At 37.9% G+C, this 15,842-nt stretch overlaps 1 protein-coding gene across 1 annotated transcript in view; it reads left to right on the top strand.

The window, feature by feature from the left end:
- The window catches only part of Phlpp2 (PH domain and leucine rich repeat protein phosphatase 2), a 77,587-nt gene that overhangs the window by 14,670 nt on the left and 47,075 nt on the right, over window positions 1-15,842 (top strand). Inside the window, exon 3 of the mRNA XM_075977353.1 lies at window positions 15,004-15,137. Within this exon, the coding sequence (XP_075833468.1) occupies window positions 15,004-15,137 (134 nt within the window). The remainder of the gene's footprint in view (window positions 1-15,003; window positions 15,138-15,842) is intronic.

Genomic DNA, 15,842 nt, shown 5'->3' with positions numbered 1-15,842 from the left:
TTGCTGTTTAAGCAGCAAATGACTCATCAGCAAAGCTTAGTGCAATCATTTCCTTCAATCTGAAGTGTTGTAATAAGATCATACATAATGAAAACAGATTGCCCTTTGACTCTGTCTTATATGACTAAGATGGTAAGTGTTTGATAGCCATCTTTTTAAGGTAAGCTCTGCGAAGTAATAGGATATTTATAGCAGAAGATAATGCAGGAAGGATTTGGATTCCTGAGTTCTAATCTTTCAATCACTTCTGAGTGACTTTCTATAGGTCATCAAAAGTTTGTTTTATATAGATAGATACATCTATTAGACACACACGTCTATATCTGTACACATGTATTTTCTTTTTTTCAATGCAGTGATGAGGATCAAACTTGGGGCTTTGTAGATGTACACTCTCTACTACTGAGCTAAATTCTCATCCCTCTTTCCCACATTTTGAAGTAGAGTGAGATTCTGTTTCTGGATATGTACCAGACTGTTGCTAAAATAGAGGAGAAGATTTGTCTTTGTATTTCACATGTCAGTCCTCTGTTTCTAAGATGGTGACTCATATAGCCCAGGCTGGCCTTGAACTTGCCTTGTAGCCAAGAATGACTTTGACCAGGAGTGTCACCTACCATCAACTACCTCCTCCTCTTATCACCCCTGTGCTGGCTACAGGTTTGTGCCACTATGCCTGGCTTTCAGTACTATTTTAAGACTTTAAAAGAGAAAATGTGTTAGGCAGCAGAGCTAGCTCAGTCATTACTGTCCTGTAAATAGTAACCAAGAAGTAAATACAAGCATGAGGACCTGTGTTAGATCCCTAGCCCAAGTAACATAACTGAGCATGGTGGTGCCAACTTGTATTCTGAGTTCTGGAGATGTGGAAATGGGTTGATCTCTGAAGCTCACTGCCCAGCTATTCTAGTCTACTTGGTGAGTCTTGGCTTATGAGAGACTCTGTCTCATAAAAAGATAATAGAGAATAGTACTGGAAGAATAGTGCCCAATGTTGTCCTCTGGCTATTACATATGCAGACATGTGAACATGCAGCCATATACATATACCTGCACACACGAATATGCAGTGTGTTATATATTACAGGATCAATATAGATAATTTTTATTTTTAAACTTTCTTTTGCATTTTAATACTTATAAAATCAGCATACATCTTACAGTTGATAGTGGTAATAGTTTGATAGTGTAGTTAATTGGCAGTGATTTTTCTCTCTTAATGTCTGTTCTGACACTATCTGGTTAGCTACAGTCCTTTTGACACTGGACTCACCAGGGTTAATGCTGACTTGAGAAATTAAGAGCTAGTCCCTGTTTGGTGGGTAGTGCAGGAGTCACAATATGTGAAATCCCTTCAATTAAAATTTACTGACATTAAAACATTTTGCCCAGTTTTATACTTTAAAAAGCCCTTTTCACAATTAGTAAAAAGTCAGCATGTATTTTGGCTCAGAGTATCTCTATTTTTTCTGTGGAAGGAATAAAAATTGTATTTTTAAAAAAAAGGAGGAAGAGGAGAGCTAGGAAGATGGCTCTCCTGGTGAATGCTACCAGTTGATTCCCAGGACCCTTATGGTAGAAGGAGAAAATTGACTTCTGCAAGTTGTCCTCTGACCTCCACATGTGTGCCATGTGTATGCCTGCACCCCTACTCCATGCACAGGCACAAACTAAATAAATGTAATAAAAATTAAAAAAAAAAATCCCCAAAAGGGCATGGTTGGTCAAGCAAGAATGCCTTTATTTGAGGACATGTATAGGATCAAGATACATTCTATACATGCATGAAATTGTAAAAGAATAAATGAAAAACACACACACAAGTACACACAAACAAGAATGTTCTTATTTCAGAGTGGAGCAGCTCTTTTGGGGTCCCTAGTTTGCCTGCATTTCTGAATAACTAAATATAGATTGGAAGTTCCCATGAACTGCTCAAGTCCAGTAGTTTTCTGGAAGACTCAGTGAATTGGGGAAAGTACTGTGGGCAGGATTATAGTTTGGATATAAAGGATGCAAATCAGAACTGCAACTGAAGAGAAGCAGGGCAGGGTCTGGGAGGATCCCCATTCTGGGCTTCTGTGCCTTGTGTTTACAAACTTCAACCCATTCCCCTCCAACCACAATGAAGTGTTTTACCAACTAGGAAACTTTACAGTACAAAGTATCTGGGCTTTGTAAAAAAGGGTTGATTGACTAACTCAGTGTCCACATGTCTGATCTAATCTGCAACCCCTTTGGTTCACCTGTCTGAATCAGGTTGGCCTAGAATCCCAACCCTTTAGTCACATGGTTGGTTGTTCTGGTAATAGGATCCCATCCTGAGTAATTTTCTTTCTTAGCATAAATTCGGGTAAATAACAAAGGCCCTCCTTGGAATCTGCCTTCTAGGAACCAGGGACAAGGCCAGCCTTGATCTTTGGTACACAACTGTGGTACTTTAAAAAATAATGTATCTTTCAAGAGTTATATAATAGATGTAATAAAATACAGTCATTTAAGACAACCTTTTAGGGTTCATGGAGTGAATTGACATAGGAAGTGCTTTGAGTTATTTTCTACGTAAATTATTTTAGCAAATTATCAAATAATTAGCAAAAAACATATAGTTTTTCTTTAAAAAAAATTGGTTTTGTAATGAAATAGACAAATTCAAATGTATTGTCATTGTGTTCTAGTTGTGACCCTTTGAACTTCATTTTTCTTATTTCTGATATAGGCATAGCTTTGTAATACTCTGTGTGATACCAGAGATACCTTCAGGATAGCATGAGGTAGGAATTTTCCTTTTTATTGCAATTGGAATTATTCTCTGTATTTTCAATTGTTCTTCGCAGATTTTATCATCAAAAATGACTGGGGAGCGAATTGTAATCTGAATTCAGTGTAGGGAACAAAGTGGATGTGTTAATTCTTATGTGGGATTTTCATAGTGTGTGCTTTTGCTTCCCATTGTTAACTAGAACTCTGCATTTGTTTGGTGTTTTAGAAACAGGTTCTCACTGTGTATTTCAGACTTGCTTGGAACCCATGATACTCTTGTCTCTATCTGGATTGTAGGAATTTTTGGGATGGTAGATGGCATTGCAGTTTGTAACAACCTGTCTGGGTAGAACTCATTTTGGATTGGGGAGGGAGCGGTTGCTGGGGATTGATCTCTCCTACTAGGCAAGTGCTCTGCCACTGAGCCACAGTTTTAACCCCTAACTAGAATTGTTAGGAAATATACTTACTGAACTGTACTCAAGTCTGAACTGGAACACTGTTTAGAATGGCTAAATACAGAACACTGTTGGCAAAGGGATATAATCTGCTATCATGGCATTTCTGCCTGCCTGGCTAGCTGGTGTGGTGAGAACTTAGAATTCATGCATGTTCAGGTTTACAGGGATCAGTTGTTTCACCATCAGAGCAGTAATAGAAGTGGTTCAAATGCTGACTCTTAACGTTTTGTGACAACTCACCACGTCTATTTTGCATCATGTAATTTCTCTTTAATTTGTGAAAGATTTAACAAATAGCTGGTAACCAGCCTGCAAAACTTTTGAAACTTTGGAACAAAAAATTGATGTGTAAGTGTATTGCCTCCTTTCCTTCCCCCATATTCTCTACTCTTTAAAGCAAAGGAACCTAATGAGAAAATGGAATTAGTCTTCACCTTACTCGTTCTTGTACTTCCTGAGATATTACTTATTATCAATTTATGTTACAGTAATGAGAGCAGATTGTGGAGGTTCTCATGATTTTTTTTCATCCAACCCAGGAAAATGCTTTTGTTGGCAGGAATGGTATATAAAGAGGGTTTCCCAAATCTGCAAAGCTTACATTTGGGCTTAATCATGCAAATTATTTGTAATTTGATCATGCAAAATACATCAGAATTGGATGTTTCTATTTTGGTCTCTTCCTAGAGGAAAATAAGAAAATTGAGCAAGTGAAAGAGTTAGCTTTAAAGTATAGTTACGGGAGTCAGCAAGATGGCTCAGTGGTAAAGGCACTTGCCCCACAAGCCTAACAATGTGCACCTGATTCCTAGATCCAGTGGTGGAAGGAGAGAACCAGAGTCCTGAAACTGCCCTCTGACCTACACATGTACCCCCTCCAAAAAAATGAAATGTATAAATTATTAATATGAGATAATCTTGTGGAATTTTGATATTGAAATACAATGAACTCAAAATCCTGGAGGGAGTAGAGTCAAGGGAGAATTTGCATTATATATAGAAGATGTCTCTGTAGCATGAATAATAAAAACCCAGAGACAGTTACTGGGGTTCACTCTGAAAATCAGAAAAGCAAAGCAGTCAGCCACTGGCTCCTACCTCTACCTCAGGCCAAAAATTAGCGATATCCTGTCTCCACAAGTACTCAGATTGAGACTGAGTTGAGACCTGTCTCCTCCCATTTTATATTCCTCTCTAATGCTGGAATTAAAGGTGTGCACCAATACCGTCCATCCTCTGTGGCAAACTAGTGTGGCTGCTGGGATTAAAGGTGTGTTGTGCCACCACTGCCTGGCCTGTATGGCTGACTAGTGTGGCCGTTTTACATTCTGATCTTGAGGCAAGCTTTGTTTATTAAAATACAAGTGAAATATCACTACATGTCTTAGCTTAGATATTTCAATTTAAGTTGTAAGTGAATGATAGTGGTTATATAACCTGTTGGTTTGTACAGGTGCCTCTTATGCCTGTAACAGGAATGCTCTCATTATTGAGCATCTTGATGTATTAAGATTCTTTTTGATATTTGGACCAGGTCTACCAATGTGAATTCTACCTGTGCTTGGTCTCATTCAGAGGGGCCACTTGTTCTAGCAAGTCTGATCCTTTGATAGGATGTTGTAAGTTCTCCTTGATCACTTTAAATTACATGTATTCATTGTATGTACTGTGTGTGCTCACATTTTCTTATACCATAGTACTCGTGAGTAGATAAGAGGACAACTTCAGGATTAATTCTGTCCTTCCATCTTTGGGTCCTGGCAAGTGCCTTTAGCTGTTGGACCATGTTGCTGACCCTATACATTCTTCTGAAAATTTGTCTTTATCTTGCTGATCTCTGGAATTAGTTGTCTAGCCAATCGAACCAAATCAGTGAGCTCCAGGCTCAGTGAGAGTTGGTGTCTCAAGAAAAAGAAAAGGAAAAAAAAAAAAAAAAGAAACAAAACAAAAATAAGGTACATTGAAAATAAGGGGAAAATGTGTAGAAAGGGAAACAGCACCCACTGTCTAGTTACACATACACCCTTTTTGTTGTTGTTTTTTGCTTTTAGTTTTTGAGACAGTTTCTCTGTACAGCCTTAGAACTCAGAGATCTACCTGCCTCCGGAGTGCTGGGATTAAAGGCATGTGCTACCATGCCCAGCTAAAATCCTTCTTTTAAAGAAAAATTCTGGGTTAGGTTGGGAAAATACCTACTGTTGTCACAGACCTTGGTGAGCTTTTATTTTCTTTGATTAAGGATTAATGGATACTTTTACTCTGAAAAGTTTCTTTTCTATTAAATTCAGTCAGCACGGTGGCCCACACTTAATATCCCCGCAGTTGGGAGATGGAGACAGCAGAACTACTGCAAGCTTGAGGGGAATCTGGGTTATGTAGCGAGTACCAGGCCAGCTAGTGCTACATAACAGGGCCTTGTCTCAGAAAAAACTACACTATCTAAATAAATAATAATATAAAAGCTCAGTCCTTCTGTGTCTTTATGGGCTCTATTCCCCGTCCCCTTTCTTAGTAGCAGTAATAGTTTTATCTGAGTTTACCTTACAGTTTCTGGCACGAGAGGATCATATTGAGCTGGCCATGGATGGCAGCACAATGTTTAGAATCCCAGTGCTTTGGAGGCTGAGGCCGAACTGTCAGGAGTTGTAGGCTAGCATGGGTTGTAACAGCGAACACAACAAAAAACTAAGCTGAGCAGGAGGAAGGCAAGGCCAGGTGTTGGTTTATTTTTGGTGCGCTTTGTACAGCAGTTTAGACTCTTTGTTTCTTATTTTGATGCAGGTGTTTATATGTAGCTTTTGTAGTGATTACTGTTTTCATTATAGTTTTTACTTAAATCTTGTTGCTCAGCTTTTTATAGTTATTCAAATATAAAAGACTGACCTTCATATCTTTTGTCCATACAGAGAAGTATATTATATTTCTTTTCTTGTTGTTGTTGGTTTATTATTATTATTATTAATTTATTTTTTTTTTTGATTCAAGGTCCCACTTTATAGCCCTGGCTGTCTTGGAACTCATTATGTAGACAGGATATCCTGATTCAGTTCCTTCTGCCTCTGCCTCTTGAGAACTGGGACTAAAGGTGTGCACCATTCTACTTGGCCAACTTAGTTAGGCTTACTGTTGCTGTAAAGAGACACCATGACCATATTAACTCTATAAAGGAAAGCATTTAATTGGAGCTGAATTACAGTTGAGAGATTATCCCCCTGTCATCATGGTAGGGAGGATGGTGGCATACAGGTAGCCATGATCCATGAGAGGCAGCTGAGAGTTCTACATCTGGATCAGTAGGCAGCAGAAAGAGTAAGTGATCCACTGGGCCTATCTTGAGCTTCTCAAACCTCAAACACCACCCACAGTGTCATACTTCCTCCAACAAGGCCATACCTCCTAATAGTGTCACTTCCTGTGAACCTATGGGTCCATTTTCATTCAAACCATCACACTGGCTTTATTTTTCTAATCAATATAATTACTAGATGCTCTTTAAGACCTTTTGAAGGTACATACACTTTGATGTAGTGCTTGTTTAGTGTTTTTTTCAAGTAGAAGAGATACTCTAATTTTAATCTAATTAAAACGTAATGCCAATCTTAATTGTTTTTATTGAGCTATATATCTTTCTCCCTTCCCCTCCCTTCCCTTCCTCTTCCTTTCTACCCTCTTCCATGATCCCCATGTTCCCAATTTACTCAGGAGAGCTTGCCTTTTTCTACTTCCCATGTAGGTTAGATCCATGTATATCTCTCTTAGGGTCATCTTGGTTGTCTAGGTTCTTTGGGATTGTGAGTTGTAGGCTGGTTTTCCTTTGCTTTATGTCTAGAAGCCACTTAGGAGTGATTACATATTATATTTGTCTTTCTGGGTCAGGGTTACCTCACTCAATATGATGTTTTATAGATCCATCCATTTGCCCACAAATTTCAAGATGCCATTATTTTTTTTCTGCTGTGTAGTGCTCCATTGTGTAAGTGTACCACATTTTCCTTACCCATTCTTCGATTAAGGGACAAACGTTTAGGTTGTTACCAAGTTCTGGCTATGAAAAACAATGCTGTTATAAACATAGTTGAGCATGTGTCCTTGTGGTTTGATTGAGCATCCTTTGGGTATATACCCAAAAGTGGTATTGCTGGGTCTTGAGGTAGGTTGTTCCTATTTTCTGAGAAATTGGCATACTGATTTCCAAAGTGGCTGTACCAGTTTGCACTCCCACCAGCAATGCAGGAGTGTTCCCTTTACCCCATGTCCTCTCCATCATAAGTTGTTATCAGTTATTTTGATCTTGGCCATTCTTACAGGTGTAAGATGGAATCTCAGAGTTGTCTTGGTTTGCATTTCTCTGATGACTTAGGATGTCGAACATTTCCTTAGTGTCTTTCAGTCATTTTAGATTCCTCTGTTGAGAGAGTTCTCTGTTTAGGTCTGTACTCCATTTTTTTTTATTGGATTATTTGTTCTTTTGATGACCAATTTCTTAATTTCTTGGGTTTTTTTTGTTTTTTTTTTTTGTTTTTGTATATTTTGGAGATCAGCCCTCTGTCTGATGTGGGGTTGGTGAAGATTTTTTTCCATTCTCTAGGGTGCCATTTTGTCTTGTTAACTGTGTCCTTTGCTTTACAGAGGCTTTCTCAGTTTCAGGAGGTCGCATTTATTAATTGTTTCTCTCAGTGTCAGTGCTCCTGGGGTTAAATTTAGGAAGTGCCGATGCATTCAAGTGTACTTCTCATTTTCTCTGCTGTGAGGTTCAGTGTGGTTGGTTCTGTGTTGAAGTCTTTGATCCATTTGGACTTGAGTTTTGTGCATGGTGATAGATACGGATCTATTTTCATTCTTCTACATGTTGATATCCAGTTATGCCAGCAACTTTTGTTGAATATGCTTTCCTTTTTCCATTTTATATTTTTTGCCTCTTTGTCAAAAATCAGGTGTTAGGTGTGTGGATCTATATCCTGATCTTCACTTTGGTTCCATTGGTCCTCCTATCTGTTCTTATGCCAATACCAGGCTGTTTGTAGTACCGTAGCTCTGTAGTGGAGTTTGAAGTCAGGGACTGTGATGCCTCCAGAAGTTCCTTCATTGTACAGGTTTTTGCTTTTCCATATGAAGTTGAGTATTGTTCTTTTGAGGTCTGTGAAGAATTTTGATGGGCATTGCATTGAATCTGTAGATTGCTTTTAGTAAGATTGCCATTTTTTCTATATTAATTCTACCTACTCAAGAGCATCGGAGATCTTTCCACTTTCTAGTGTCTTCTTCAATTTCTTTCTTCAAAGATTATAAGTTCTTTTCATGCAAGTCTTCTACTTGTTTGGTTAGAGTTACTCCAAGATATTTTATGTTACCTGTGGCTATTGTGAAGGGTGATGTTTCTCTGATTTCTTTCTCAGCCCATCTGTATAAAGGAGAGTTACTGATTTTTTTTCAAGTTAATCTTATATCCTGCTACATTACTCAAAGTGTTATGAGTTGTAGAAGTTCCTTGGTAGAATTTTTGGGGTCACTTATGTAAACTGTCACATCATCAGCAAATAGTAAGAGTTTGACTTCTTTTTCAATATGTATCCTCTTGATCTCTTTTTGTTGTCTTATTGCTCTAGCTAGAACCTCAAGCACTATATTGAATAGATATGGAGCGTGTACAACCTTATCTTATTCCTGGTTTCAGTGGGATTGCCTTGAGTTTCTCTTCACTTAGTTTGATGCTGGCTGATGGCTTGCTGTATATTTGCCTTTATTATATTTAGGTATGTTTCTTTTATTCCTGCGCTCTCCAAGACCTTTGCATTTTGTCAAAAGCTTTTTTAGCATTTAATGAGATGATCATGTGTTGTTTTTTTTTCCTTTTAGTTTGTGTATATGGTGGATTATAATGACAGATTTTTGTATATTGAACCATCCCTGCGTCTCTGGGATGAAGCCTACTTGGTCATGATGGATAATTTTTTGATGTGTTCTTAGATTTGGTTTGCCAGATTTTTATTGAGTATTTTTGCATCAGTGTTTATGAGTAAGATTGGTCTGTAATTCTATTTCTTAGTAATATCTTTGTGTGGTTTGGGTAATTGTAGTCTCGTAAAAAGAGTTCAGTAATGTTCCTTCTGTTTCTATTGTGTGGAACAATTTGAGGAGTATTGGTATTAGTTCTTTGAAAATCTTGTAGAATTCTGTGCTGAAACCATTTGGTCCTATGCTTTTTTTTTTTTTGGTAGGGAGACTTTTGATGACTGTTTCTATTTCTTTAGCAGTTATAGATCTATTTAATTTGCTTATCTGGTCTTGATTTAATTTTGGTTAGTGATATTTATCCAGAAAATTGGCCATTTCCTTTAAGTTTTTCAATTTCCTGGAATACAGGTTTCCCAAATATGACCTAATGATTTTTTTTGAATTTTCTCTGTGTCTTGTTATCCCTCCTTTTCATTTCTGATTTTGTTAATTTGGATATTCTCTGCTCCCTTTTGGTTAGTTTGGATAAAAGTTTATCTATTTTGTTGATTTTCTCAAAGAACCTACTCTTTGTCACATTGATTTTTTTTTTGTATTGTTTTCTTTGTTTCTATTTTGGTGATTTCAGCTCTCAATCTGATTATTTACTGCCATCTAGTCCACGTGGGCGAATTTTTTTCTTTTTGTTCTAGAGTTTTCAGGTGTTCTGTTAACTCACTAGTGTGGATTTTTTCCATCTTCTTTATTTAGGCATTTAGTGCTATGAATTTTCTTCTTAACACTGCTTTCATTGTGTCCCATAGATTTGGGTATGTTGTGTGGTCATTTTCATTGAATTTTAGGAAGTCTTTGATTTCTTCCTTTATTTCTTCCTTGACCCATTGATGATTCAAGTGAACATTGTTTAATTTTTATGTGTTTGTGGCAGTTCTGGAATTAGTGTTGCTGTTGAATTCTAATTTTAAGGCATGGTGATCCGGTAAGATACATGGGGTTATTCCAGCTTTTTTGTATCTCTGGAGGTTTGCTTTGTTAACTAATATGTGCTCAATTTTTTGAGAACGTTCCATGAGGTCCTGAGAAGAAGGCATATTCTTTTATGTTTGGATTGAATATTCTATAGATGTCTGTTAAGCCTATTTGATTCATAGCATCTGTTAATTCCCTCATTTCTCTGTTAATTTTCTGTCTGATGAAGTGTCCAGTGGTGAGAGTGGGATGTTGAAGTCACCCATTATTAGTGTATGTGGTTTAATGTGTGATTTAAGCTTTAGAAGTGTTTCTTTTACATATGAGGGTGCTCTTGTATTTGGGGCATAGATATTAAGTATTGATTTCCACTTGATGGATTTTTCCTGTGACTAATATGAAATGTCCTTTTTGTCTCTTTTGATTGATTTTAGTTTGAAGTCTTTTTTTGTTAGATATTAAACTGGCTATACTAGCTTGTTTCTTAGGTCCATTTGATTGGAAATTTTTTTCCCAGCTTTTTACTCTGAGGTGATGTCTGTCTTTGATATTGAAATGTGTTTCTTGTATGTGGCAGAAGGGTGGATTCTGTTTTGTATCCAATCTATTTAGCCTGTGTTTTTTTATAGGTGAGTTGAGCCTATATTAAGGGTTATTAATGATCAGTGATTGCTAGTTTCTATTACTTTAGATTTCGTCGTTGGTGATGTTATTGTGTGTGTTTTTCCCTTCTTTGGGATTTGCTGCTGTTAGATTATCTATTGTCTGTTTTTGTGGATGTAGCTAATTACCTTGGGTTGGAGTTTTCCTTCTAGTACTTTGTGTAGGACTGGGTTTTTTGACTAGGTGTTGGTTAAATCTGGTTCTGTTATGGACTATCTTGTTTTGTCCGCCTATGGTGATTGAAAGTTTTGCTGGATAGAGTAGTCTGGGCTGGCCATCCGTGATCTCTTAATGTTTGGATAATGCTTGACCAGGACCTTCTGGCTTTCATTGTTTCCATTGAGAAGTCAGGTGTAATTCTGATAGGTCTGCCTTTTGTTTGTTATTTGATCTTTTTCATTTGAAGCTCTTAATATTCTTTCTTTATTCTGTATATTTAGTGTTTTGATTATTATGTGGCAAGGGGACTTTCTTTATTGGTCCAGTCTATTTGGTGTTCTATAAGCTTCTTGTATCTTTATATACATAGCTTTCTTTAGGTTGGGAAAGTTTGTGCTTTTGAGTTGGACTTCTCCTTCTATCTCTATTATTCCTAGGTTTGGTCTTTTCATGGTGTCCCATATTTCCTGGATATTTTGTGTTTAGCTTTTGTTAGATTTAATTTTTTTTTGACTGATGAGTCTATTTCCTCTATTGTATCTTCAGTGCTTGAGAGTCTCTCTTCCATCTCTTGTATTCTGCTGTTTATGGTTGCATTTGTGATTCCTGATCATTTTCCCATATCTGCTGTTTCCAGAATTTCCTCAGTTTGTGTTTTCCTTTCTGTCTCTATTTCAGTTTTCAAGTCTTGAATCATTTTATTTCATCTGTTTGCCTGCTTTTCCTTGGTTTTCTTTTAAGGGATTTGTTAATTTCTTCTAATTTTTTGTTGGTCTTTTCCTTCATTTTTTTGAGGAAATTTTTTATTTTCTCTTTAAGGGCCTCAAACATTATCCTAAAATTATTTTTTAGGTTATTTTATTCTGCTTCATCTATATTTGTGTGTTCAGGTCTTGCTGTTGTAGAGCCACCAGTTTTTGTTGGTGTCATGTTGACCTTTGTAGTGTTGAGTGTGTTCATATTTTGTCTACCCATCTTTTTCTCTGATTGGTGTAGTTGGGTCGTGTCTCTGGTGATTAATCTTCCTGATGCCAGTGGTCTAAGGCTCAGAGGTCGCTCCTTGTGGTGCAGTGGGGGCCATTGTTCCAGTCACTCCAGAGGTCTCTTGGTGTTCCCGGAGGTCACTAGGGGTTCCCGGGGGTTGCTCTGCAATCCCTGTGGTCGTTCAGGCCAGCTCCCACTGAGGTCTGTGGCCCCGGCTTACTCCTGGCTTGGGCCTGCTCTGGCAAAGGTCCCTGGCTTAGACCCAATCTGGCAGAGCAGCTCTAACTCAGGCCTGCTTCCTCAGCAGTTGCTCCCTTGTACCTACTCCTGGGGTGGTTGCTGACTTGGGCCTGTTCCTGAGGATGTCCCAGAATCAGGCCTACTCCAATGGAAGTCCCTGGCTTGGGTCTTGTCCCTGGTTTGCACCTGCTCCCTTGGTGGTTGCTCCCTTGTACCTGCTCCTGCAGAGGTCACTGGCTTGGGCCTGCTCCTGTGGAGGTTGCTGGCTCGGGCCTTGCAGTCTTAATTTTTTACATTTATTTGTGTGCATGCCTGTGTGTGTGTGTGTTGTTGTGGACACATGTATGCCATTGTGAGCATGAGGTCAGAGGACAACTTGTGGGAGTTAATTCTCTCCTTCTACCCTGTCGTTCCCAGGAATCACACCCAGGTGGATCATGCTTGGTGGCAGGGACCTTGTCTTTACCATTTCACTGACCTCAATCCTAAATTGTTTTGGAACTACAGTCATCAGTATTAGGGGACACATTACATGCAAGATATTTTGCTAAGTGCTTTACATGTTATATTGCTCTTGTTGTAAGAAAGATAGTCTTAGTAGCAACCCTATGAATTCGATTTTCATTCTTTTTATACTAGCATGGAATTTAATACAGGAAGATTAAATAAGCAGGGGCAAGCAGAACTGAGTCTCCAGATCAGGCATTCTGACTTTTCAAGCCTGTATGTTTAGCTACTCCATCTATTACTATTTGCTTTTTGATGAAAAGAATTATCAGAAGATATAGAAATAATATGTTATGCTCTTTGGAGTGTTTTGGGGAACCTGCCACCCAGCTCCCAAATGAATCACACACGGTCTTACTCTATTTATAAATGTCCAGCCTTAGCTTGGCTTGTTTCTTGCCTGCTTTCCTTAACTTACATTATCCTACCCACCCTTTGGCCTATGTGTTTTTCCCATTCTCTTACTTCTTTAAATCTAACTCTTATTCTATGGGTTGCTGTGTAGCTGGGTGACTAGCCCTTAATGTCCTCCCTCTTCTCAGGCTACTACTCTGACCACTTTTCCCGGTTTTCTCTTTTGTATTCTCTCTGCCTGCCAGCCCTGCCTATCCTTTCTCCTCCCTTGCTATTGGCTGTTCAGGTGTTTATTAGACCATCAGGTGTTTGAGACAGGTAGAGTATCACAGCTTCACAGAGTTAAACAAATGCACATAAACAAAAGTAACATACCTTAAAATAGTCCCAACAAAATCAGTCTGCTATTGAGACTGCTGAAACCCCTTCAGTCCACATAGATAATAGTCATTTCTTTTTCTTGTATATTTTCAAAGTATCCTAAATTTGACTTAAAATGCAAAATTACTAGGAGCTTTAGCTTTTAATCTGGACCTCATAGTAGAATGGTTTATTACGTCATTCATTCCTAGCTGTTTTGAAGATATTCTCTGTAAAGTGAATGGAGACATACGGTCCCTAGAGCAGAGCAGGCAACAAATTCTACATCTGTGTTTGTGTATATGCTTATTTGAAATTAGTTATGGTGAATATAACTCTTTATATTATACATTTTTGTTATTGTTGTTTCTGCCTTTAAGTTTAGACCAGAAGTGGTCAGAGGATCCCAGGAGCCCTCTGAGACTCCCCCCCCTTTTTTTTTGTTTGTTTTTTGAATCAGGGTCTCATAACTCAGCTGACTTCCAGTTCTTAATCCTCAGGCCTCATTATCTCATTATCGTGCTAGGATTTTGTGGCATGTACTAGCAGACTTGCTTCTGAGATTCTTTAAAGAGGTTTTGAGGTTGAGACCACTCTATAACATAGTATCTATTTTCCTTTTCACTTGCAGTCCCTTGTGAGGATGCAGGGTTGTTTTCCAGAACCTGCATGGCTGCTATTCCCATGTACTGACTATAAAAGGAGATACTAAATTTTAGTTGTTTTTCTGTTAAACCATCTGATAAGAAATTTCTTAAAAAATGACCAAGCATGGTGACATATGTTTGTAATTCCAGCACTTGGGAGGAAAAGGCTGGAGGATCAGAAGTTTAAAGTCATTCTCAGCTACATTCTGGGTTCTAGGCCAGCTTGGCCTATGTTAGACCCTTTCTCAAAAAAAGAAAAAAAAAAACCTGAAAAGAAAGATTCACAAAAATACAAAGCAATGGTTCTTACTCTTTTTACAAAACTTTTTTTTGAAAACATATTTTAAGTAATCTATGTTATTATATAACGAGTATAATAATTGTTTTATGACAAAGCTTTGGAAATTCTTAATTTTAATTCCTAATTCAATACTATCAGTGAATTCAGTGTATGTAAACAGAAGCTTTTTTTTTTTTTGGTTCTCACAATGTAAAAAGGAGTCCTAAGACTCATTATGTTGAAAACCACTTGTTTAGATTAGTTGTATGATATTAAAACAGATCTTGGCCCAGTAGGCAAGAATGCTTGCTCTACAAGTTGAAGATCTGAGCTCAAATTCCCTCCACCCACATGAAAAGCTGGGTATGTAGCTACTTCTTGTAGCCCCAGCATTGGAAGATAGAAGCAGGTGGGTGCAAAGAGCTTGCTGACCACCCAGCCTAGCCCAGACGCTAGAGAGACTGTCTTAGGGGAACAGACGGAGATCAATAGAAGATACTTGATATCCACCACTGTTGTCTGTGCACTTGCACACTCGTGCATGTACACACACACTCAGTCTTGCTTGATCTTGGAGTAAAAATCAAGACGAAATTGAGCTGAGGAAAATAAGCACATCTTTATTACTTATCATGTGTTATGTTTTGAATTGTGTAAGCAGGAGATTGGAACCCACTGAACGGCCTCTCCAGATTGTTTACGATTACTTATCAAGGCTGGGATTTGAAGATCCTGTGCGCATACAGGAGGAGGCTACGAACCCTGACCTCAGCTGCATGATTCGATTTTATGGTGGTAAGGCTTTATCAGTAGTGACTCTGTTAACTAATTTAAATTGATTGTTTGCTAGAAGTATTTTATATCAAAAGTTACTTTTAAGTCAGTTAAAAGTACAACAAACGTCAGGGAGTAAAGGAAGATTTTTAAAAATTAGCAAAAACAAGTTGGGCGGTGGTGGTGCATGCTTTTAGTCCTAGCATTCAGGAGGCAGAGTCAGGTGGATCTCTGAGTTCGAGACCATCCTGGTCTATAGAGCAAGTTCCAGAACAGTCAAGGTTGTTACACAGAGAAACCCAATCTCGAAAAAAACAAAACAAAAAAACAAAAAATAGCAAAATTTATTTGTAAAAATAACTTCCCTTTAAATGTTTATTTATTGCAACTATTTTATACCATTACTAGATTATACCTTATTTACATTTTTAAAGATTTATTGTATGTTTGTGTTCACGTACATGCCTGTGGTACCCTAAGAGATCAGGAAAGGTGTTGGATAGACGATTTTGTTTTTTATAAACTGAAGTGGTGTATATTCCCTTCAGCTAATTGAAAAAGGAAGAAACAAAAAGTGTTTTCAGAGTAGGAAAACAATACATAGATATTCTTGAGAGATATGAGAGCGAGTGAGTGAGTGAGTTACTAAGTGTCAGAAGAGAGAAATGCAAATAAAATCCTTTGGTGGTTTGTGGAGGAGAATAGTTGATAGTTTGAAGTCAAATC

Source organism: Microtus pennsylvanicus, chromosome 6 (assembly GCF_037038515.1).
Source record: "Microtus pennsylvanicus isolate mMicPen1 chromosome 6, mMicPen1.hap1, whole genome shotgun sequence".
NCBI lineage: Eukaryota > Metazoa > Chordata > Mammalia > Rodentia > Cricetidae > Microtus > Microtus pennsylvanicus.
The sequence above is the reverse complement of the archived record's forward strand: the minus strand, read 5'-3'. Positions and strand labels throughout refer to the sequence as shown.